The sequence below is a fragment of the Antechinus flavipes genome, chromosome 2 (assembly GCF_016432865.1).
Source record: "Antechinus flavipes isolate AdamAnt ecotype Samford, QLD, Australia chromosome 2, AdamAnt_v2, whole genome shotgun sequence".
Classification (NCBI taxonomy): domain Eukaryota; kingdom Metazoa; phylum Chordata; class Mammalia; order Dasyuromorphia; family Dasyuridae; genus Antechinus; species Antechinus flavipes.
In genome coordinates this window covers 673,194,769-673,219,228 of record NC_067399.1, presented here as the reverse complement: position 1 = coordinate 673,219,228, position 24,460 = coordinate 673,194,769, and the positions used below count along the sequence as shown (strand labels likewise).

General features: G+C 42.4%; 1 protein-coding gene across 1 annotated transcript in view; it reads left to right on the top strand.

Annotated features, from left to right (window-relative positions):
• The first annotated feature begins 14,693 nt into the window (after positions 1 to 14,693).
• Positions 14,694 to 24,460, top strand: part of PRKG1 (protein kinase cGMP-dependent 1) — a 1,210,064-nt gene continuing 1,200,297 nt past the window's right edge. Inside the window, exon 1 of the mRNA XM_051982636.1 lies at positions 14,694 to 15,067. Within this exon, the coding sequence (XP_051838596.1) occupies positions 14,709 to 15,067 (359 nt within the window). The 5' untranslated portion in view covers positions 14,694 to 14,708. The remainder of the gene's footprint in view (positions 15,068 to 24,460) is intronic.

Below are 24,460 nucleotides of genomic sequence, written 5' to 3'. Positions count from 1 at the left end.
CCAGAGTTCTTTCTCCTTTCCAGGTTGTCTTTTGACATGATAATGATGCTGATGACTTGATCCTGGCCCAGGATCAAGTATGTGGAAACTCCTTTCACTGTTACAGACTAACAACTTATCTGCAACTTAAGAGTTTAAGAGTTTCAGAAATTGAGATAGAGGCAGAACCTGAATCCTTGGGTCTTCCTGTTTCCAAATACAGCTCTGTTCCCCACAACACACTGCCTCAACAATATTTTATTGTTTTTTGCTGAAGTTGGGATTAAGTGACTTGCCCAGGGTCACACAATTAGGAAATATTAAGTGGCTGAGGTCAGATTTGAACTCAGGTCCTTCTGACTTCAGGGCTGGTACTCTATCCACTGCACCACCTAGCTGCCCCAACACTATTTTATTGTTAATAGAAAATCACCATGATAAAGGCAGCAGAGTGGTGGAGTAGATGGAGCACCAAACCTGGAGTCAGGAAGACCTGAGTTTAAACATAACCTCAGACACTTACTGCTTGCATGACCCTGGGCTAATCATATAACCTAATTTGCCTCAGTTTCCCTAAGTGAAAAATGGGAGTAGGAAATGGCAAACCCTTCCAGTTCGTTTGCAAGAAAATCCCAAACAGGGTCTGACAAGACTGGAAAATGACATAACAATAACAATCCCTATCACCGTGAAGTGATCAACCTTGAATGTTTGTGTCATCTTTTACTCCACCCTCCTTTCTCTCCTCAATCCATTTTGACACCCTTGTAGAGACTTCAAGCTTCCAAGCCTCTGGAGTGACTTGGCTCAGTCAGGCTGGAGTTTTTGCATCTCCAGTTTCTGCTGTCCAGAGAAAGTCTTTGCATGCGACTTTTTGGTGTTCCGACACTTTCAAATGCGGAGCAAACTTTTACATATGGCAGCCGGCACTTCAGTGGGATGTAAACTTGGTGAGTTGGACAGCAGAGGGTGCCATTGGCCCTCCAGTCAGATGTGTTCGCCTCCCCCAAATCTGCAGTTAACAGCCAGGGGAGGAATGTGCAGAATGCTTTCTCGGCTAAGATTGGAGACTATTTATGGAAGTGTAGGAAAGATAAAATCCCCAGAAGAAATGGAAACCTAAAACCCAGAAACTCGGCTACTTTTACGAAGATACTTGTGAAAGGCAAGTTCAAAGTTAAATGAGAAATCATCTATACATTAGGGACTATCATCATCATTGTAAAAAAATGGCTATCAAAAACACAAATTAGATATATTTTCTACATTAGGCTGGATGTAAAATGAGGATAATAATAGCATTCACTTCACAGGGTTGTTCTGAGGATCAATGAGATAATATTTGTAAAGAACTTAGCACAGTAACTTTCACATTGTAGGTGCTTAATGAAATACTTATTCTCTTCCTTCCTCTACACTGAATAAAAATATGTATGTCCAAAAATACCAAGAGAAACATATATATGTATGTATGTATGTGTTTGCTTTATGTCTAGAGATGACTATTTTAAAGAACTTGTATTCTAAATGGGTAAAACCAAAGGTACTGGAAAGAGTCACCAGGTAGGATCACTGATGAGGAAGATGAGTAGAAGTAGCTTGACTAATACCAGCCAGAAATAATGGCAGAGTTAATTAATTCTAGAGATGAAGGGCTCAATGCTGGCACTGAGGAACTGGGATTGAGAGGGCTGCAGAATCAGGAAATCACCAATCAGAAGGTGGGGCTGGTCAGGAAGTTCCTCTAGGGTCAAGATTGTACACGAGTGGCCAGAGAGAAAAGGGCCTCTCCAAAATTGGGCAGGAAGCTTTCCTGGATGACCTGAAGTTTATTGCTTTAGAGTCTGGGGAAAAATGAAATTTGCTTTACTGCTAACAATCATGGCAAAAATAGTTGGCTTGGTGAGTGGGAAGCCTGGGAAAATGCAAGGCTGTTGATGGGGCAGCCACCCTCAGAGAAAAGATCAGGGTGGGACTCGGCTGGGGAAAGGAAGTGCTTCCTATTTTAACTAGCTAGTCATTTTTTTTCCTTTTTTATTATTATGATTTTGACAAATGTCAAAGAACACGAACATTTCCTTATTCAAAGAGCAGCAAGAAGGATTGTATGACAGTGTCTCTATTGTGCACAGCTTGCTTTTTAAAAAAAGTACATGTTAAATTAAACATAGTATTAGCTAGGTTTTCCCCACTAGGTATTAAACTCAGCTCTTTCTCTCAGCTGAAGGAATATGAGTTGTCAGTGCCTTCTATATTTCAGCACCTCATCACTTCATCTTATTCTCAGTTCACGCTTGTGGATTCTACCAAGCTGGAAAGGCTGACATTCTGGCCAAGCAATAGTACATGTTCCAGGATTAGCCCAGCAAAGCGCAAAGGAACTCATCCATAGAAGCTTGGTCAACAGGGAACCCTTTTTCATTTTTTGCCGCAATAATTCACGGAACCGTCTTCCGGGCTATAAAGGAACCAGGTCCCTCCTGAACAGAGTTTTTCTGAAAGTAAGGAAGTAGCAGAAGAGATATTGCCGGTGTGTTTTTTTAGAGGTTGTTCTTAACTATCAGCATTGGGGGAATTGTGCCATCTCTGGTGAGCATGTTACCAGAATAATAACACCAAGTGCACATATATCCAATGCTTCAAACTTTGAAAACACTTTTCTCATGCCAGTCTACTGGGTGGGATGTACTGAAGCCCACACTAATGGAAAATTAACTCTGCTAACTGGCCTTCAGTCTGCAGTCTTAGTTATTCGTGGTACTAGAAGTGAAGTGATGCTCCCAGGATTTTATAATCAGTATGGAACAAAGGCAGGATTCGAATCCACATCTTGGCTCCAAGTTTAGCCAAGCTAGAAAGCCTGTTGAACATAGATTGACTGAACATTAGTTATCTAAGGATCAAACTGTAGTGTAGGGAGTCCCATTGAGGGAATTGAGTCACCAGCAACTGACAAAGGGCATGGAATAAGACCTTTCAACCCACACCAGCAGAGGGCACACTACCACTGACAAAATCATGGCTGCTTAAACTTCTACACACATCCTTTTGCAAGTAAAAGGGAGTTTTTACTTCTTTTATTTTAATGAATTATTTAAATTTTTTATTTTATGAATTTAATTAATCTTAATGAATAAAGCATTTAACTGACATCTCCTTATGAACAGCATAGTTTTTTTTAAAGCACCCTGAAAATTTGCCTGTTATTTTTCTTTCACCAAGTATGATTTATTGCTTTGACACACCATGAATTAGCCACTTGCAGGAGACTACAAAAGAATTTGACTTTTTGATGTCTGCTGTCTGGCATTTCCTGGGAGGATTTTACACTGAGGTCCAGTAATAACTTCTCATCATTTTGTGCCTTGGAATATAGGCATTAATTCGTCATGACACTAATGTGGTTTTAAACTCTAAGCCTATTAGCAATTATGGGATGGAGTACTCAGTGTAGCCTTGTCTCTGCTGAGAGGGTTTTTTTCCTCATGTTTGATAGCTTAGGGTTTTTCCCTGTGTAGACTTGAATAATTCTAAGGAAATGGCAAAAGTCCATAGTAAGAGTCCCATTAAATTGTCTATCAATTGCTTTCAGAGATGAAAGGAATCCCCAAGTTTCATCATCTGTAAAATAAAGGGGCTGGAACTATCTAGTACTGATTTTACAGATGAGGAAATTTAGGGGTGACTTAGTCCAAATAAGAAGTCATAGAGTTTGGATCTGAGTTTCTCTGATTCCAGAAAAACCCAAATATAAAAACTCTTAACCTGATGGTCGAATACACGCATGACTAGGACAGAAACTTCTGAGCTTGGTCCAGCCAATAGGCTACAAGTTTCTTGAGTTCAAGGGCTATTTTGTTTTACCTTTATATTCATAGTAACCTAGCATGGTGTCTAGTTTGGCAAGCACATAGTAGGTGCTTAATAAATTCTTACTAAATAAAATGGAAAAGAAGCCCTTATTTTCATCTTTTTAGGCAACAGACAACATATAACATACACACATATATCATACATACATATACACATATATACCACACACAAATGCATACATACACATACAACATATATATATATATATATATATATTACATACCATATATATATCAATGTATATAGTATATATGTGTATATGTGTCTGTGTCAAAGGAGTGTAGCCCAACGCCACTTTTCAGTTTCTACTCTGTAACTGTAACTTCACCATCTTTAATCACACACATGAGGAAACAGGATGAGGTGGTTTATTCTGGTATTATAGAGTGAGACATAAAACATATCTGGAGAATTTTAGAATTGAAAGAGACTTCAAGAGAATGTTTCCTTTCGGAACTTGAATTTGCCTCTTAAAAAAAAAATCTGTGAGGGATGTTCAGGATAGATCTCTGGACTAGGAGTCAGGAAGATCTGGATTCAAATCCTGCCTTTGGCATTTCCTAGCTTTGTAAACCTGAGCAAGTCACCATTCTATATGTCAGGTGACTTCTTAACATTTATCTTTAATTATGCACATTAAATTATTTGATCTGAGTTGTGAAATAAATAGAAAACCAGAGGGATGGTTACTGTGTAATTAATCAATTTATTAGGCTAGCTGATAATCAATCAATTGATGGTCAGTGGTTTCTCTCAATTGATCAGAGACATGGAGATCCCTGAATGCTTAAATGCCTGTGGAAAAGAAGGTGCCCTTAATAGATGAAAATCAACCCTGATTGGGGAACAGTTAATGAGAGGGTAGATATATTAATGAGAAGGGGAATTGAAATTCTGCAGCTCCTCCTATTGAGAAGATGGCTTGATCATGAGACTGAGACACCTCCAGTAATCTGGACAAAGGATCCATCTGCTTGATTTTCTCCTTGAGGAGCTGAGTTTCCCTAGACGGCAATGGAGAGGTACAAGGACATGAGCTCAATGCATTAAGGCTGAAATACACCTAGATTAAATTCTGTAGATCACTTTAATTAGAAGTAAGGTCTTCCAGTTGGTTAGAGTCCTACCAAGGTCATGGAGCATGTAACCTGAAGATTAGAACACTCTCATCTATCAATCTTGGCCTTCAGAGACTGGCTGAATATGAGTGACAAGGACTGATCCCTGTATGAGCAACTAGAAAGGAAAAACCCTAATCCTTATTTAATAATTAGTCATTAATGTAATAGAAAAAGTAATATTTTTTTCTCAATTGGCTAAAGGAGATCTAATGTATATATTTGGTCAAATAATATATTTATAAGTATATATATTTTCAAAATATATACCAAATAAATAGAGCATCCAAATGGTGCAATAAATAGAGTGCTGGGTCTGGAGTTAGGGAAACTCATCTTCTTTTTTTCTTAATTAACATATGTTTTATTTTCAAAACATATACATAGACAATTTCCAACATTCACTTTTGTAAAATCTTGCGTTCCAATTTTTTTTTCTTTCCCTTCTCCCATTCCCTCCCGTAGATGGCAAATAATCAACATGTTAAACAAAAATTCTTCTATACATATTTCCACAATTCTCATCCATTTTGTACACAAAAAATCAGATAAAAAAGAAATGAAAAAGAAAAGAAATTGCAAGCAAACAACCACAAAAAGGTGAAAATATTGTGTTGTGATCCACACTTAGTCCCCACAGCCTTCTCTCTGGCTGCAGATGACTTTCTCCATCACAAGTCTATTGGAACTGGCCTGAATCATCTCACTGAAAAAAAGAGCCACATCCCTCAGAATTGGTCTTTTCATAATCTTGCTATTGTTGTGTACAATGATCTGGTTCTGCTCATTTCACTCATAGGAACGTCAGTTCCTATAAGTCTCTCCAGGCCTTTCTGAAGTCATCCTGCTGATCATTTATTATAGAACAATAATATTCTATGACATTCATATACCATAACTTATTCAGCCATTCCCCAGCTAATGGGAATTCAGTCACTTTCCAGTTTCTTGCCACTATAAAAAGGGCTGCTACAAACATCTTTGCACACATAAATCCTTTCCCCTTTTTTATAATCTCTTTAGGATACAGGCTGAGTAGAGATGCTGCTGGACCAAAGGGTATGCACAGTTTGAGCATAGTTCCAAATCGCTCTCCAGAATGGTTTGATCAGTTCACAACTCCACCAACAATGTATCAGTGTCTCAGTTTTCCCACATCCCCTCCAACATTCATCATTATCTTTTCCTGTCATTTAGCTAATCTGAGAGGTGTGAGGTGGTACTTCAGAGTTGTTTTAATTTGCATTTTTCTGATCAATAATAATTTAGAACATTTTTTCATATGACCATAAATGGAAAACTCATCTTTTTGAGTTTAAATCTGGCCTCAGATTAGCTGTGTAACTCTAAGCAAGTCACATGATCTCCCAAGAGACTAGAGGAGATTAGTAGGAAAGGGCCCCAGGAAAGACTTTTTACAAGAAAACAGCTTGAATGAGCTGAATTTTGAAGCAACCTTGAGACTGTAAGGGGCAGGGATGAGGGCAGAGGGCATTTTAGGCTTGGAGGACAGATTGTACAAAAGCAGGAAGACAGAAGATGTTGTGGGTGCAAAAAGTAAATGAGATCAATGTGACCTCATTGTAAAATGCTTGGAAGGGTTTGGAAATGTAAGGAAGGAAATAGATTGTGAATAGCTGTAAGGAACAAAGGAAAGCCATTAGATGGTGCAGTGCAAAGGCCTGAGTTCAAATTCAGCCTCAGATACTTCCTAGCTGTTTGAAATAGCACTTGTTTGTCTCTATTACCTCATGTATAAAATGGAGGCAATTATAGACTCTACCTCCATAAGTTGGAGGGAGCACCAAAGGAGATTTTTTTTTTTCCATAATTTTTTTTTTAAATTTTTTATTTAATAATTACATTATATTGACACTCATTTCTGTTCCGATTTTTTTTCCCCTCCCTCCCTCCACCCCCTGCCCTAGATGGCAAGCAGTCCTTTATATGTTGGATATGTTGCAGTATATCCTAGATACAATATATGTTTGCAGAACCGAACAGTTCTCTTGTTGCGTAGGGAGAATTGGATTCAGAAGGTATAAATAATCCGGGAAGAAAAACAAAAATGCAGATAGTTCACATTCGTTTCCCAGTGTTCTTTCTTTGGGTGTAGCTGCTTTTGTCCGTCATTTATCAATTGAAACTCAGGTCTCTTTGTCAAAGAAATCCACTTCCATCAAAATATGTCCTCATACAATATCGTTGTCGAAGTGTATAATGATCTCCTGGTTCTGCTCATTTCACTTAGCATCAGTTCATGTAGGTCTCTCCAAGCCTCTCTGTATTCATCCTGCTGGTCATTTCTTACAGAACAATAATATTCCATAACATTCATATACCACAATTTACCCAGCCATTCTCCAATTGATGGGCATCCATTCATTTTCCAGTTTCTAGCCACTACAAACAGGGCTGCTACAAACATTTTGGCACATACAGGTCCCTTTCCCTTCTTTAGTATTTCTTTGGGATATAAGCCCAATAGAAACACTGCTGGATCAAAGGATATGCACATTTTGATAATTTTTTGGGCATAATTCCAGATTGCTCTCCAGAATGGTTGGATTCGTTCACAACTCCACCAACAATGCATTAGTGTCCCAGTTTTCCCGCATCCCCTCCAACATTCATCATTATTTTTTCCTGTCATCTTAGCCAATCTGACAGGTGTGTAGTGGTATCTCAGAGTTGTCTTAATTTGCATTTCTCTGATCAATAATGATTTGGAACACTCTTTCATATGAGTGGTAATAGTTTCAATCTCATCCTCTGAAAATTGTCTGTTCATATCCTTTGACCATTTATCAATTGGAGAATGGCTTGATTTCTTATAAATTTGAGTCAGTTCTCTATATATTTTGGAAATGAGGCCTTTATCAGAACCTCAAAGGAGATATTTGTAAAGAACTTCATACAGAAGCAGGATACAAATGTTAGTATTATTATTATTATTTGTCCCAAGATTATACAGATAATGTCAGAGATAGGATTTGAACCCACATCCTCTGACTTCAAAACCAGTGCTTTCCTCACTGTACCATCGAGATTCCTCAGCTAAGCTCTTGATAATTTAAAATTTAATTCCCTCATTTCTCAGAGATAACAGTGATACCCAAAGTGGGGAGAGTAGTAAAGTGTTCCAGCTGGGATTTGAACCCAGACAGGTATCTTCCAACATCAGGCTGAGTGTTTTGTCTATTGTGCCATCCCTACCTTTTCCTATTCCTCTGCCACGTAGGAAGATAGATTTATGATCTTCAAGGTAGGAAGTGCTGGGTTCAAGTCCTGCCTCTGAGATAGATTGGCTTTGTGACTTTGGCCAAGTCATTTAACTTTTCAATGATCCAAGAAACTTTCTAGAACTGCAGTGTGTGCTAGTAATTATCAGTTATCTACATTAATAAAATCCCAGCTCTGTTCCAAACACGTAAGTTAAAAGCAAAAATTATAAACATCCATTCATTATGAACCTATGAACTTAGGTCCAGAACGAATGTGCTTATTTAAGGACACTAGAGAGCATCTTTTGGGAAGGTATAAAAAATTCCCTACATCTCTCACATCCCTTCTGAGGTCAGGAGAAAGAGGTGTCACGACTCTTTTGGACACTAGGGGGCAGTGGTGTCACTGGACAGAGGTGTTGTTATAGCAACAGGCAGGCTTGTTTTAATGATTGGTAAGTTTCAACTCTAAAACCACCTGTCCTTTGAGAAGTCACTTTCAACACATCTGGATACCTGATCGCTCTGTCTTCTGTAGCTCAAATCTGGGAGACTGAGCATGGCCTTGACTGCTAGCTAGAACCCAGACCAGTTCCACAGAAGCCCAGTTCAAAATAATACATGAAACAAGAGGAATCGTCAAACCAGACCGTGCCAGGAACATAACATCTGGGGAAGAGAATCTGGCATTATGTGGGCACAACTCTTGGGTCTGATCCGGCAAAAGTTCCCACCCCCAATATTTTGTGTTCACAGCTGGCTTTGTGGCTGAAAGGAGGCACTTCAGTGCCAAGTTCATGGGCTGGGTAACAATTGTGACATCACAGAGTGCCTGGAATCTAGGAAGCACTTAATAAAAGTTTGTTGAATGGAACTGAATTTTGTTTTAGGATTGAGACTTTATGACATGATGCCCAGAGACTTTATCTGGCCTCTAAAGGATTCAGATCCCAACACTAGTACTTAGTAGTTCCTCATCTATAGCAAATGGATCCTTCATCTATAACTGGGGATGGTAATTCCTGATTGTCTTTGTCTCACAGGGATATTGTGAAGTTCAAAAGAGATATTGCATATAAAGTACTCTGCAAACCTTAAAGGGGACAAGGCATCTGCCTTCCAGGTTTAAATGAGAATTCTCTCATTGGTGAAGTGTTTTGCAAATGTTAATTTGCTACAAAATTGCTTGGGATGATACCACTGTAAGAATCTATATACTCTTTCATAACCTCCCCTCCTACTACAGCGTAACAGTTTTTGGCAGAGGAAAGTAGGAATGAATTAGCCCCAGGATTTCATTGGTAGGAAGCTCCCAATGAAGTCCTCCCTTTGCTCATGAAGTTCAATGCCAACTTTACTAGTTAGAGGGCTGGAAGGTTGCCTGGGGCAGACCATATGTATTGGAGGTGGACTTGAACCTGGTTTTCCCTAATTCTATTATCAATTCTTTATCCACTATGCCATTAGTTACTTGGCACATAATAGGTAACTTAATAATTCCTTGTTGGTTGATGTATTTATTGATATAAATGTCAAGGATTACCTCTGTAACTGGGATGATAAAAATAAGCTCTATGCACATTAGATGCCAGCATATATACCTTGAATTTTAGAGTTGTCAGGAACTTTTGAAGTCAGGTAATATAATCACCACATTTTCCAGACGGGGAGACTTTATTCTGGCTCTTTGAAAAATCTTCCCTCATGAAAAAAGGAAAAGAAGAAAAATAGAATCAGTTGAGTTGTGGCTCTGCCATCTCTACTCAGGAGAGGATCATTTGAACATCAAAGGACTTATCCCTGAGTTCCAGGCCATTCTATCTCTGTGATAGCTAACCACTTACCATCAACTCATTTGCCTAGTGGTTTAAAGTTTGCAGAATGTTTTTGGTTAAACTCTTTTGAGATGGGATCACTTTAGAAGATTCTTTAGAGATTAAATAGTACAACCACATGAATTTACAAATGTGGAAACTGAGGCCCAAAAGGAATGAAGCAACTTTATTTCACTTTTTATTTTCATATCCACAGCTAGTAGCTTAGTGTGGGGAACATGGTCAACATTTAATAAATGCTTGGTGATTGGTTGCTAAAATTTATAGGTAGAAAGGGGGAAGAATTGGAATTTATATTCTACTTTTCTTCTAAAACTTGTGCCCTTTTCATGCTCTTTTCAACAATGAGGTCATTCAGGCCAATTTAAATAGACTTGTGATGGAGAGAGCCATCTGAATTCAGAAAGAGGGTTGTAGAGAACAAATGTAGATCACAACATAGTATTTTCACTTTTTTTGATTGCTGGATTTTTTTTTCTTTCTCATTTTTTTCCCTTTTTGATAATTGTGGAAATATACATAGAAGAACTGCACATGTTTAACCTATATTGGATTACTTGTCCTCTAGAGGAGGGAGTGGGGGGTAAGGAAGGAAGAAAAATTTGGAATACAAGGTTTTATCAGGATGAATAAAACTATCTTTGCATATATTTTGAAAATAAAAAGCTATTATTAAAAAATAAAACTTGTACCCTTTTCTAATCTTCATTTTCTCTGTTACTGGATTAGAATACTGAAATTCAGGTGAAATAATTCCCTCCCCCCTTCAAGTTCACAAAACAAGTCACAGACTATGACCAACACTCTTTTAGCTATATTATACTCTTTTCCCAATAAATATGCCTTTTGAATGACAGAGACCAGTACTTTTTTTTGGTGGGGGGAAGTGATTGGTTGTATGAATGTAGAAATTGCCTAGTAAAATGAAGTAAAATGACGTACAGCAGTGGTTTTCCAGAGACTTTTGCTTGTGTGTAAAAATATTTGCTAGTCTTTTCAAAAAATAACTATGGAAGCTCAAAATGGCCTTTAGTCATTTTTGTTGGCTAAGAATAAGCAGAGATGTATAATGAGTAGAGAGGCAGTTGAAGAAAAGGAAATTCTTGGGCTGAAGAACTATCTTTGACACATCTTGGGTGCTTGACTCCAGAAAAGCGATCAAATTGTTTGGAATCCCCAGAAAAATATTCTCAACTCTAATTGAACAGATCTTCCACACTACAGAGTTTCAAAGCTAAGATGGGGGTGGGGGTGGGGAAGAAATGTTAGTCTGAGAACAAAAAAAAAACTTTTGGAGAGAGTTCATACTGTAACATGGTCACACAAAATAAAAATAACAATTCACTTAAAATGACTCCAAAGAGAACCAAGTCAAACCATAGAATTTGGGAGAAGTGTATATAAAAGAGTAGACAAAAATCAAGTCATGTTTTAAAGAGCTGATCCATCTCTCCAATCCCCCTCCCCCTAGACAACAAATATGATCTCTGTCCTTGGTACTCTTTTAAATGCAGTGAAGTGGTAAAGTCACATTTTCTTCTGTGATTAATTCATCTCTAGAGAAATTACTCAACATATGAACATAAGACAAATCCCTAATATATTTCTAGTAAGCCATAGATAGATTGTGACCAACCTTGATGGAGGAATTTCCCACAACTAAACTTTCTTCCATACATTTACCATACAGCCCATTGTCATACATCCATTGAACAAACTTTTACAAGGTAATGGCTTCCATGAGGAGAATCTTCAAACTTGTAACATTCTTCTTATACTAAAATGGGTGCAAATGCACCTTGTGGTTGTAGCTACACAAATTTGTGTGTATGTGTGTCTGTGTATAGAATTGAGGCAAATTGGATACTCTGAGACTGACTTCTTTTTGATTAAATTTAGAGGTTCTGGGTTTGAATTCTGATTCTGCCATTTATTATGTTATTTGCAGAAGTCAATTTATCTCTCTGAACCTCACTTTCTTCCTCTGTAAAATGGGAGGTTGGAATAATGGACCTGTAAGATTCCTTTCCTCTCTAAGGACAGTGCCTCTAAAGTCTTAGTGCAATTTAGGAGACTCTGAATATAATCCAAAAAGCTGCTGAAAAGTCTTTGGGAAGAGAGAGGTCCTGAATTAATTCAAAAAGATATTCACTCTTCTTAATTCTTCATATGTAGATAGCCTTTAGTACAGCCCCCTTATTTTCCAGAGGAGAAAAGGAACCTTAGAGAGGTGAAGTCACATTGGCAGTGGCTGAGCAGTTTGAAATCCTATTTTCCCATGTAATTTGCCATCCAGGAGTTCTTCTCATGGCACCAGACCTGGAGGTCACCTGCAGTGGACAGCCCCTATGTGGTGGCCGGTATTCAGAAAAGAGAACCTCGATTCAGCCAATTAAAAAAAATTGAAATTGGAGAAGGCAGTCCTTGTGCTTCAGCTATGTGGTAGGATAAGCCATCCTACTCACTAAAGGGCACCAGATTTCCAGCCACATTTAAAAGTTTTGCGTTTGGGGAGGATTGTTTTTCTTTAAATCTTACAGAAAAGGCTCAAGTCAGTGGCCAAATCCACTATTCACGGCTATACAATTGGCTATCCCAAGAGTAGTGTTTTGGAGGTTTGGTAAAGATGCTCCGTGGCTGAGTGAGTTTGATAGTTGTTTGGGCAGTGCGTGTGAACAGAGGGGCCATCCAGCAGAAGGGAAAAGGGCTGGGAGGTGGGGTGGAGATCAACTGTTTTGGCAGGGAAATGATGCTAAATTCAGTGTTTCAAACAGAACCCCCAGGGGAAAAGCCAAACTGGAACTTTTTCTTCTACTCCCAGAGCTGAAGTAGGGCCAGGAGGAAGGGCTGTGGAGTCCCCTATACAACAGGGTCTTTTCTTTTAAGTTTCGCTCTTCAATCCCCAGGGCTCATCTCTGGGTCTCTTTTTATTAAAGTAGATTGGTACCATGTTGCCAGCAACTTTTTTTTTCTTTCACAAATGATACTGGGTAGGAATTATTTTAAAAACACACTTTTCTGTACATCAGTGATCTCCTCCTACCCCATCACCCACGGAGCAACTGCCGTGAGAAAAGGGCTTTTTCAGAGACTCATTGATGGGCAGGAAGGAGGGCCATGTGTATGGCAGGAGTTGAAGGGAGAAACCTCCGCTTGGTCCAGCCTCAAGTTGCAAATGTGGCCCTTGCAGGCTGCCCGAGCATCTCCATGTCGGGCTTCTATTTCAGTTCGGAGGCAGCTGAAAGTAGGTAGCATGGCAGGCAGGGAGTGAGAAGTAGACAGAGCTGGACTCGGGATAAAAAGGGGAGAGGGGGAGAAGGCTTCGCGCCATCCAGCAGCCTTGCTATTGCGCCCTCCCGTTTCTTGCTAGTTTCTCTTTAGGTGTGACTCACCTGCAGGTGGAAATAGAGGGCGGGCAGGTGATTTTGTGTGTGCGCTGGAGTGTGTGTGTGTGTGTGTGTGTGTGTGTGTGTGTGTGTGTCTGCGCGCACGTTTGTGTGTGTCTGCGCGCACGCTGGTGTGTGCATGCGCTGGTGTGTTGTGTGTCTGCGCGCGCTTGTGTGTGTATGCGCTGGTGTGTGTATGTGTGTGTGTGTGTGTGTGTGTGTGTGTGCTGGAGTGTGTGTGTGCGTGTGCCCGGGCCCACGGGGCTGGCCATCCGCAGGCAGGGAGCCGCTTTCCTTTGCGGATCCCAGCCTGGGCTAACATTCCTCCACACCCCCGGCGTCTCCAGCTTTCGGAGCTGGACGAAGTGAGCCGGGAACAGCAGCTTGCGGGGCCGGTCCGCTCCGTTTCCCCAGGACGGGGGCAGCTCCTCCGGGGGCTCGCCTCTCCCCGCCTGGAGGGGGCCACCCCCCGACGCCGCGTACCCCATAAATGCCGCCTGCCTGGCTCCGCCTAGAACTCCCTCCCCGGGGGCCAAGGAGGCACTTATCTGCTCTCCTCCTCCGCTGGCTGGAGCACTCTCCCGTTTCCTCCCTCTCTGGCTCCCTCCTTGCCTGCCAACCCCAGAACTCGACCAAGTCCGGTCCCCTGCTTCCTTGCTTCTCTGCTTCCCTGCTCCCACCCCTGTGCCCTCGGCCCCCACTCCCCCAGCCCTGCCCCGTCTCCGGTGGGGCAGAAGCGGCCGCTCGGCTCCGCCCCCCTCGCCAGGGCTCCGGGGCTCGTCTCCCCCGCCCCGAGAAGCGGAATCCGCACAGCGAAAGTCTCCTGGGCGCTGGGCGGCCGTCCGACTGGGCATGCTCCGTGGCCCCGCCGGGCTGAGCTCGGGAGCGGGGAGGCAGCAGCGGCGGCGGCGGGAGCGGGAGCGGCGGCGGGCGCGGGGGCCGGGGCCGGGGCTGGGGCCGGGCCAGCCGTAGAGGCAGCCACAGGAGCAGCGGAGGCTCAGCGGCGGCCGCCGAGGGGGCAGCTCGGGCCGCCCGTCGGGAGTGCGCGGCTACTCGCCGCCCGCTGCCCGCCGCCGCCGCCGCCGCCGCTGCTGCTGCTGCTGCCCGTGCCCGTGCCACTGCCCGTGCCGCTGCCCGTGCCCGGGCCGGGGCCGGGGGGGTGGGGGTATCGGGGGGGGGGAGCGGGAATACCCGCGGCGGCGGCGGCGGCGGGGACTTTGCCCAAAGTTGCAGGGGGCCACCGCGCCGCCGAGCGGGCGGGGGGCCCGGGGCCAGCCCCGGGGGCCAGCCAGCATGGGCACGCTGCGCGACCTGCAGTACGCGCTCCAGGAGAAGATCGAGGAGCTGAGGCAGCGCGACGCGCTCATAGACGAGCTGGAGCTCGAGCTTGACCAGAAGGACGAGCTCATCCAAAAGCTGCAGAACGAGCTGGACAAGTACCGCTCGGTGATCCGGCCCGCCACGCAGCAGGCGCAGCAGGCGCAGCAGGCACAGCAGGCGGCACAGCAGCAGGCGGCGCAGCCGGGCGGCGGCGCGGGCAGCGGCGGAGGCGAGCCCCGCACCAAGCGCCAGGCGATCTCAGCCGAGCCCACTGCCTTCGACTTGCAAGACCTCAGCCACGTGACGCTACCCTTCTACCCCAAGAGCCCCCAGTAAGCGGGCCGGGCCCGGCCGGGGGCGGTGGGTGGGGAGGCTTGGGCGCTGCCCCCGGGAGGTCGGGAGGAAGGGCTGGCGTTTGCCCCATCGGGAGCGGCCCGGCCGGACGCTCGGGGCTCGTCTGCCTTGCCTAGGGACGAGCTGCCTGCAAGCCCGGCTGCCTTCCCGATCCGGCTCTCGCAGCTCGCTCCGTCCCACTGCTCGTCTCTCTCCTTCGCATCTCCCCAAAGAGGGGCCAAGCGACACTTCTCCCGAACGTCTCTGGGCCGGTTGCTTATCTCCGGTCCTCTCTCTCTCCTTCCCCCTCTCACTCACCGGTTGCCTTCATATCTGCCTCTGCCTTAATATCCGGCAACGCCGGTGTCGGGGAGGAGAGAGCGAGAGCACCGGGGACCTACATATAGAGGGATACAGAAATATAAGATGGGTGAGGGTCAAAGTGGGCGAAATGGACAAGGAGACCGAAATAAGTACAAGGAGAGGTCCAGGGAAATCACGTTGGGAGAAAGCAGAGAGAGATCCCTTGGAATAGAGCTTTCCGAATGGACAGACGTTTGCGTGTATGTGCAAAGAGAGAGGAAAAGAGTGAACTTTCCCCTTCAGTTATTCAAGTCTGCCAGCAGCCAGAAGTCCAGCCAGAAAATCCAGAATGCCCAAGATGAGCTAAAGCAGCTCGGGCTCCCTACCGTTTCTTACCTCCCATTTCTCTCTGGGGTTGGGTGATTCATGTCGGAACTAGCTGAAGCCATGCTTTCTGTCATAATTAAGGAGTAGATTTATCTACCAGCTAGTTCTTATTTTTAAGGGTTTCGATTTTCTGAATTTAATTTAATGTGCTTCGAGAAAGACAGAGGCAGGCTGCTAATTGTAATTTTTCTTTCTGTCTAAGGGAGAACTTTCCTTCGTTCCTGTGGCATAGGTGCCTCCCCAGAACGATTGCATTACTTCCAGTGTGAAGCGTACATTAATTAGTGTGTCTCTTCTGATGCCAATTGCAAATGGACTATTGGTCTTCTTGTGGCTGTTTTCCCTACTTTGATCCATCTTATGTTAGTATTTTTGAGCCCTGGACCTAGATCCCAGTAGGAGAAAGATCAGGGGGACAGATTCAACTTATATCAAGAAACCAAATCCCCACAGTTATAAAGTCTATATAAAATAAAGAACGACTAACGAACTGAAGATAATAGTGCTTCAATTAACATGTGACATGAGTGGGGTGGGGGGAAGGGAGAATATTGACATGCTGTGCTTTGGCTCTATTTCCATCTACTTTAAGCTACTGCCACTCGCTCATCCTAGTGATTGCCATGGAGTACTAGGTAGGTGATGTGAGTTACATAATACTGTATCCTCCTTTTACTAGAGATGATACAACAGGTTATTAAGGGGAAAAATTGGTTCTTTTCTCCTAGCTTCTACTGAGTTGATAGCTTGGAATATCTTCCTTTATCTCAGATGCCATCAGTGCCTTGGTTGTTCATGTCACTAAGAGAGCGAGATTTGGTCCTCAGCAGCCAATCTCAGTTCATCTGCTCTTTGTGTCCAAGAGTAAGGGAAAATATATTTTGTGAGAGGGTGGGGAGAGGATGGCTTATCATTCTGACCTTAAAGCCTGCCTCATAGGTCTGACTTGGAGAACAGAGTGACTTGAACCCCTTTTAACTTTTTCTGTTAAGTTAATTCTCTGCTCTGATATGCATGTCTGTTCATCTAACGAAGTCCCAAGCCATCTCTCTCCTGGTTCAAGTTTGCATGACGGCATCGTTTTGCTGAGCTGGTTATAGAGTGAGGGCAGAATAAGGCCCGGGCTTCTGTGGGACTTAAGGCTGATGCAGAAGAAACTTTGGTTTGTATTAGGAAGGATCAATTGCAATTGTTTTCTGATGCCCAGTGATCACTATAAATGATAATTCTGATGAAATGCTCTATCAGGTACTATCTTTGGGAGTCTAGGAAGGATATAATCGAATGACTTGCAATAGTGATAGTAAAGTTTGCTGAGTTTGAGATGCATCTTACGGCTGGGGTTTCTGGATGACTAGATTGAAAGTAAAAGGTAGTTTGGAGAATCATGAATATTTCGACTGTGGATGCAACTTATTTCAGTTGTGGGATAAAGTTAATGTTTCTGGCTGCTTTCCTAACTATGAAAGATTATCTCAGAGTAGACAGTCATCGGAGGGTGGTGTTGATTTTGGTGTTCCTAAAAGACTTTATTGATATGATCCCAATTCAATGTTTTTCCATCTTGAACAAATTCAGGGATGCGTGTTCTTTCATACTTGCAGTAAAGAAAAAAAAGAGGAGATTTCTTTAACTGTTAAAGTATACTTTCACAGGAGAAAGGTCATTTCCTGTATGCAATGGGAAAGGTTACCTAAGCTCCCTTGATATGTCTGATTTAGGAAAAGCACGGGCAATACAAGGCCGGTGAATAATAAACATAAGTCCACAGCTCAGTTTTGATATGAATAATTTCTTGTTATGCTCCCTCTGGCCGCACATTTTCCACCGTGAATATTTCAGCCTTACTAGCTTTAGGTATTCCCAGATCAGGATCAAAGCTTCGGGCCAAAGTGTGGCTCATAAAGTAGCATTAAATCCCCAGTGATTTCAGGTGAGTAACCAAAGGAAACCAACACCAGCAGCAGTACAAATCTGATTCTCCCCAGTAGCCAGTTCTATGCCCACATTCGTTTCTGTTCACTTTTCATTACCTGCCTGTCATTGCTCCTCAGGTGTTCTGCTTCATCATTTTCCCTGCCTGTAGTTCTGTCCTGGAGCTTGCCTTGCCAGATTGATTGCCATTCTTGGTTTTTTGGGGGGGCTAGGTTGTCTTCTCTTTTTCCTCACTCCAGCTCCAGCTACTGTTCTTGGATGACTGCTGAGTGTCAATGGTCTGAACTTGTATATCTCATTTTTTTTTTTTGAGCAGAGGAAAGGAAGGAAGGGAGAAATCTCTCCAAAGGGATGATGGGGGATAGATAGCACCAATTCTGGTTCAATCAAGCCATACTTATGGTTTCTAGAGAAGATCAGGCAAGGATGGAGATTGATGCTAACTTTCCTTAGAAATAGGCATTAAATCACTCAGGTTTTAGAAATGGCCTAGAAGCTCACAGAATATATTCATAATCTGGATTCTTTTCCCACCAAACAGTCGAGGATGTAAAAGACAACTTTTTGCTCTTTAAATGAAAAAGAAAGTAGTTAATAATTTCTGAAAAAAAATTTCTCCTTCACTATTCAACAAATATCTATTAACAGCTTACTATGTGCTAGGGATATACATAAATACAAAGTAATTTTGATATGAGGGGAGGATGGACATCTTTAAGAAACATAGTTTTGAAGGGATGCTAAGAAATTGAGGAGGGGTAAGAGAGTGCTTTCCAGTCATAGAGTAGCTAATACAGAGGCCAAATATTGCATATCATGTGAGACAAAGGCCATTCCATAACATGGTCTGTTGGCCATGAAGAATCTTATATTTTGATATATTTAAAATAGGTGTGTGTATATATACATACACACATACAAATATGAGCTGATTGATTTACACACACACACCCACACACACACCCACACGCATAAACCAATCAGCTGATTTCATGCCTTTAAAGTTACATTTCCATTCTGTTTGAATGCTCAGACTTCACCTAATCACTGATCAATATTTTCATCCCAAAGCCTTGTCAACCAACACCCCAAAGTTCTCTTCCAGTAGAATATAAACTCTTTGAGGGCAAAAAACTATTTCATGGTTTGCTTTTGTAGTTCTTAGTGAGATGCCCGGCACATAGGAATAGTATGTTTCTGTTGTTTGATGAATTAATTCTCATCCTTCCCCCATTTCAACATCCATATCTTTGCTTTATTTACTCTTTCAGTTCATTCTCATAATGACCCAATAAAGTACTTACTACAGGAATTATTATGATTAGTCCCATTTTACAGATAAAAAACCTGAAATTCTGGGAAGTAACCAACTTGCTCATGCTTAAACATTTAGTAAGGGCTGCTAGCAGATTTTAAACTAAAGTCTTGGTAATTGCAAGCACAGCTCTTTCCCTAGTAAGCTAAATTGGTAAGATGGACTTTTTGCTCAAATTATCCCATAGATATGTGGCAATTATATTTTAGAGAAAGTTTAAAAAAAAATAGTGCAGCCCCATATAGCAAGACATTCTGAATGGTGATTAAATGGAGTTATGTATACCCATTAGAATGTAAGCTCCTTGAGGGCAGGAACTGTTTTCTTCAAATCCTCTGCACTGGGCACAATGCTTGATATTTACTGAGTGCTTAACAAGGGAAGGGACTAAGCTACTCTGGTGCCTACTATGTATCAGCCCCTGAGCACGTTGCTGCCAATTATTTTGTTTGATCCTCCCACAATTCTGCAAGGTAGGTACTATTATTATGCCTATTTTACATGTGGAGAAACTGAGTGAAGCAGAGATTAAGCTCATACAGTAAGCTAGTAAATTAGACTGGATTTGAATCTAGGTCTTCCTGATTCCAAGCCCAGCAGTTCATCCACTGAGCAGCCTTCAAAAATGCTTGTCTTTTTCCAGTTGATGCAAAAAATCTACCAATGCACTGAACTTTTGATATTGAGAAGGCCTAAATGAATTAGATGAGGGAGAATTTACCCCAAATTTCATTTAGGAAAACTTTTGATTGATATTTGAGCTTGAATGTTTTACTATCTCATTTTGTTACTTTGGGAAAAAACTGGTTACTATCTAATAACTCTCTGAAGTTGGACTTTCATTCCTCCTTATATAGTCATTGTAATAGAGTAAGTGAAATGGACTTGGTTTTTAACAAGTAGTGGAAGTTGAAATTGAAAACTGGGGTTTCTTGCACACTAGAACCACTCTTTGGACACTTTCTTGCACACTAAGAACCATCTCTGAGCTGAGAAGGCTGTAAAAGTTGAGTACTAAGGAATAAGTGCTCAGTGAGCATGGGCTGGAGGGATGTGCAGGTGGAAGGGACCTCAGTGATCATCGAGTGTAAGCAAATCTGAACAAGAACCTTCTCTGCAGCCATGTAGGAAGCGGCTCTGCAGCCTGAGGATAGGTCGGAGGTCAGGCTTCCAGGGAAGAAACCTCACTTTTCTAAGACAGCTCTTGCCATTTTGGGATAGTTCTAAGTGTCAAGAGATTTCGCCTTTTCTCACAGCCTACCTTTGCCAATTTACTTCATTGCCCCAATTTTGCATTCTGGTGCTCTGCAGAACAAGTCTCATGTGTTTCATGTGCCAGGGTTTCAAATAACCATCTTCTCCCCCAACATGCACATCCCTCCAGCCCATCCTCACTGAGCACACTTATCCCTGAGTATCAACTTTTACGGCCTCCCCAGCTCTCACCAAGAAGTAGAGGAACACAGAATTTGAGTCAATATTGTGAAATTCTTCTTTTTTTGGAGGGGGAAAGGGGAAGTGTGAGAGGGGATGTTAGATCATAATTTACTTCTAGTAGTTTGAAATGTAAATGACCATTATAGTCTTTGTGGCACACAGTGCCTGCCACATAGTAGCTGCTTAATAATTGCTTGCTCAATGAATGAATGAAGTAAGGGAAGAGCACGAAATGTCCAACTCTGGTCTGAGGGCCTTTGAGAGTGCTGGTGGCAATCTGTTGACAAATTCTCAAAATGAAGCTTATGATACAAACACCAAGAGACCCTTAAGTAGAAATGGGTTACACAGAATTGCCTCAAGGATGTCAGCAGGCAGTTTCTTTATTCTGTGGGCTCTATTCTGAATCATCTGGTTGTCTCTTAGGTAATTCAAGAATAGGACTTAGATCCTTAAAGGACAAGGACAGTCTGTGATTTCTTTGGAAGGTTAGAAAGTATATGGGTACAATTTTTATTAAAGCAATAGAGGGTCTTCATGGTGTCCTAGAAACCAGAGTCTAACCATTTCAAGGATGCTCTTCTTCTGCCATCCCTGCCATAGCTGCTGTTGCCTGTCCTGTAGAACTAGCATGAGTGCCCATAATTCCAAAACTTAAACTGAGAGCAAGTTGGGAAAGAGAAATAAAAGAATATTCAGGATCAGCCAATGATGTCATCCCTTTAGTGCTGTTCTGGCTTCTGTTTGGGGTGGGCAAGCTGGGGCTGCTGGTTCTCCCTTCTCCAGTCTCTCTTTACCCAGTCTTTTGGTCATCTAGCCCAGTGCTAGTGTCCTTCAGCACATCTTCCATTCGTGTCTCTGAACTGCAGAATGCTATGGTACAGGGAGTTTGGTAAGATCAGATACTTCTTAACTAAATGATTCTTGATAAATAAATGAACCTTTCTGGGACTCAGTTTTCTTATGAGTAAAATGATGGACTTAAATTCTTCGTTTCCTTAGAACTCTAAATAAATGATGCTATAATTTTAATAATATGCAGCTTTTTCACTAAAGATAAAAGAAATGAGAAAAGAAAAAAGAAAAGAAATTCTCCCTATTTCTATCCCTCCCCTTCCCACCTCCAGATCTGTCAGTTAGCATAAACAACAGCACACAGGCCCCAGGAACATGAAACAGATGTTCAGTCTAAGGTGGGACTGACCATATTCTTTACAAGTCTCTCCTGCTTCTGGCATCTTGCAAAGGTTTTTTTTTAATCCTAGTTATTAATATAAAAAGGCAGGGCTGGAGAGTGGGAAGAAATGATCATGTGTACTAGATTGGGGGGGGAAGGGAGGGAGCACACATGGGCCAGGAAGGAGGTGGATTGTAGAACTACAACTAGAGTATTGGATCTAACTCATTTAACCCAGGCGCCTCTCATGAGACACATGAAGAAACTGGGTGTCCCTAAACAGGGAGAGATCTAGCCACATTAGAAAGAACAGCATGAAAGTTTGAACATGGTTCTTTGGGTACTTTTCTTGTGTGATAAGCTGATAAGAGGACAGTCAGGATTGTGAAGTGCTTTGAGTGTCTATAAAAGAACTATGCAGCCTAAAAAAATAAGGCTGGGGGGAGAGTTGGAGGGCAATTGTCCTTAAGTGGACAAAGAGACATTATGTGGAAAGAACTTTGGACTTGTTCTTTTTTAGTACCAGAGGGCAGAGCCAGGAAATTGAGTAAAGTTTTAATTGGCAAATTTCGGTTAGGAGGCAGATCAAACTAGCTAGTAATGGGAGCTGTCCAAATGCGGGATAGAAGGTGAAGGCTTGCCCATCCTTGGAGGCCTTCCACCGGAGGCTGCCTCCTTGTAAGCTCCTTTTGTTTATGAAATGGACTAGCTGAATTCTGTGGGTCCTTCTGGTTCTTAAATGCTGGCTTTCTCCTAAGCTACCTAAAAGGAACCTAATCAGAGTAACCTTACATAGCCAATCAGTAGAGACTCAGGGACAAAAGCTGATTCTCAGTCTCCCGAGACAAGTAACTGGAAGAACTTCAGAGCTATCATTAAATACATGAGAAAACTGAAGCCAACAGAAGGAAAGAGGCTTGCTTAGAGTTCCATGGTTCATACAGTCTTCGATGTAGAGTTGGAAGAAGGTGCAGAGAACACTGAAGCTGATCCCTTTGTCTGAATGATGGGAAAACTGAGGCAGAGATAAATGACTTCCTCAGGATCATGCAGCCAATAAGTATCTGAGGCAGGATTTGAACTCTGGGCTTCCAGATTTTATTTCTTGTTTTTGTTCTGATATGCAAGACTGTTTTATTGGATTAGACCCTATTGATAAGGAATAATAATCACATGGGCAGCTAGATGTCAAAGTGGATAGAGCACTGGCTCTGACATCAAGAAGACTTCAATTCCAATGTGACCTCAGACTCTTAACACTTCCTAGCTATGTGATTTTGGGCAAGTCACTTAACCCCAATTGCCTAATCAAAAGGGAGATAAAAAATAAAGGAATAATAATCATCACTATCTCTCTACTGACTGAAAGTGATCCCTATCCCCACCCCCATTGACTGTGGCAGGAAGTCAATATTATTATCCCTATTTTACAGATGAGGAAACTGAGGCTACAGAAGGGTCATGATTTATTCAGTGTCACATGGCTAAGGAAACCTGGACTGAGAGCATCACTCTCCTCACAACCCCATGCTATCACTTTTGTAAAAGATGGTTTGGTTTTATTTTGTTCAGTTTTTACAGGACCTAAGGATTATAGATTTAGAGCTGAAAGGGATTTTGGATGCTGCTGAGTCCAACCCCCTCATTTTACAGATGAATAAGTTTAGGCACAGGGTTGTTAAATGACTTGCTCACAAAGTTAGTAAATGTCTAAGATGGAATTTGAACTCAGATCTTTCTGACGATAAGTCTGACACGAGAATTTTGTCTTGCACTTTGTTTTGTTTGTGGTTGGGTTTGGGGGGCAGCTAAGTGCAGGGGAAGGTTAGGAGAGGAGCTGTGATAAAAGTGATGCACTATATGGTATCTATATGCTGAGGAGAGGTCTGCATGAATTCATGTGAAAAGTAGAGGGTTTCTGGGAAGGCCAGTGTGGGCATTGGCCACTGTATCAGCAAGGCTGTGGATTTAAAGTGAAGCATTCAAGTAGTCCAGGCTTGGGTGCATCTTTTGGATCCTGCATCCTCATCTGTAAAATGGGAATAATATTAATACTTGGAGGACTACTCTCACAGGGGGTTGTGAGAATCAGTTAGTGTGCATTTAAAAACACTAAAAACAGAGCTGGCCTCTAAGTCAAGGAGATAAGGGTTCAAGTGCCAAGAACACATTCTAGTTCGTGCCCCCAGGCAAATCATGGGACCTCCCAGGAAAATCTCAGACTTTAAATGGCAGACAAAGAGGGTTTAGAAGGCATTTTCTCACCTGGCTGTTCCCTATGCTAAGGAAATTACAGGTATAGTCCCTCTTTCTGTGTGTTAGTCCTGGGGATACAGGACAACTTGACAGTCTTTTCTCACAAAGAATCCATATTCTTTTGGAGAAGACATCTTTGAGTAGTTCCAAGAGTCATTTGAGGAGAGGGATCAGGAACGGCTCCATAGAGAAGCAAGTATTGCTTGAGGTTTCCAAGAAAGAGACCAATGAAATTATGAGTTAAAATTGCGCAGGGAATGGAAGTCTTCTTTAAGACAATTGGTGAGGTTGGAAGAGAGCAGTTGGTAATTTCACAGGGCAGACAGCTGGGGCAAGTGGATCCTTCCTGATGGTTTGGTCATGAAAACAATCCAGGAACTCCTTCTCCTCCTTCCCCATGCCAACCAAGAAAACCTTCCTCCGTCCCTTTCCTCACTGAAAAACACTGATTCTGAGTTTAGAACAAGCCTGGACACCTAGATGCCATCCCTAGTGCAGGGGGTGGAGGTGGACATAGGACAGAGCAGATAGATTGGGGACCCAGAGAGCAGCACAGAATCCGCCTGAGATATCTAGGTGAAA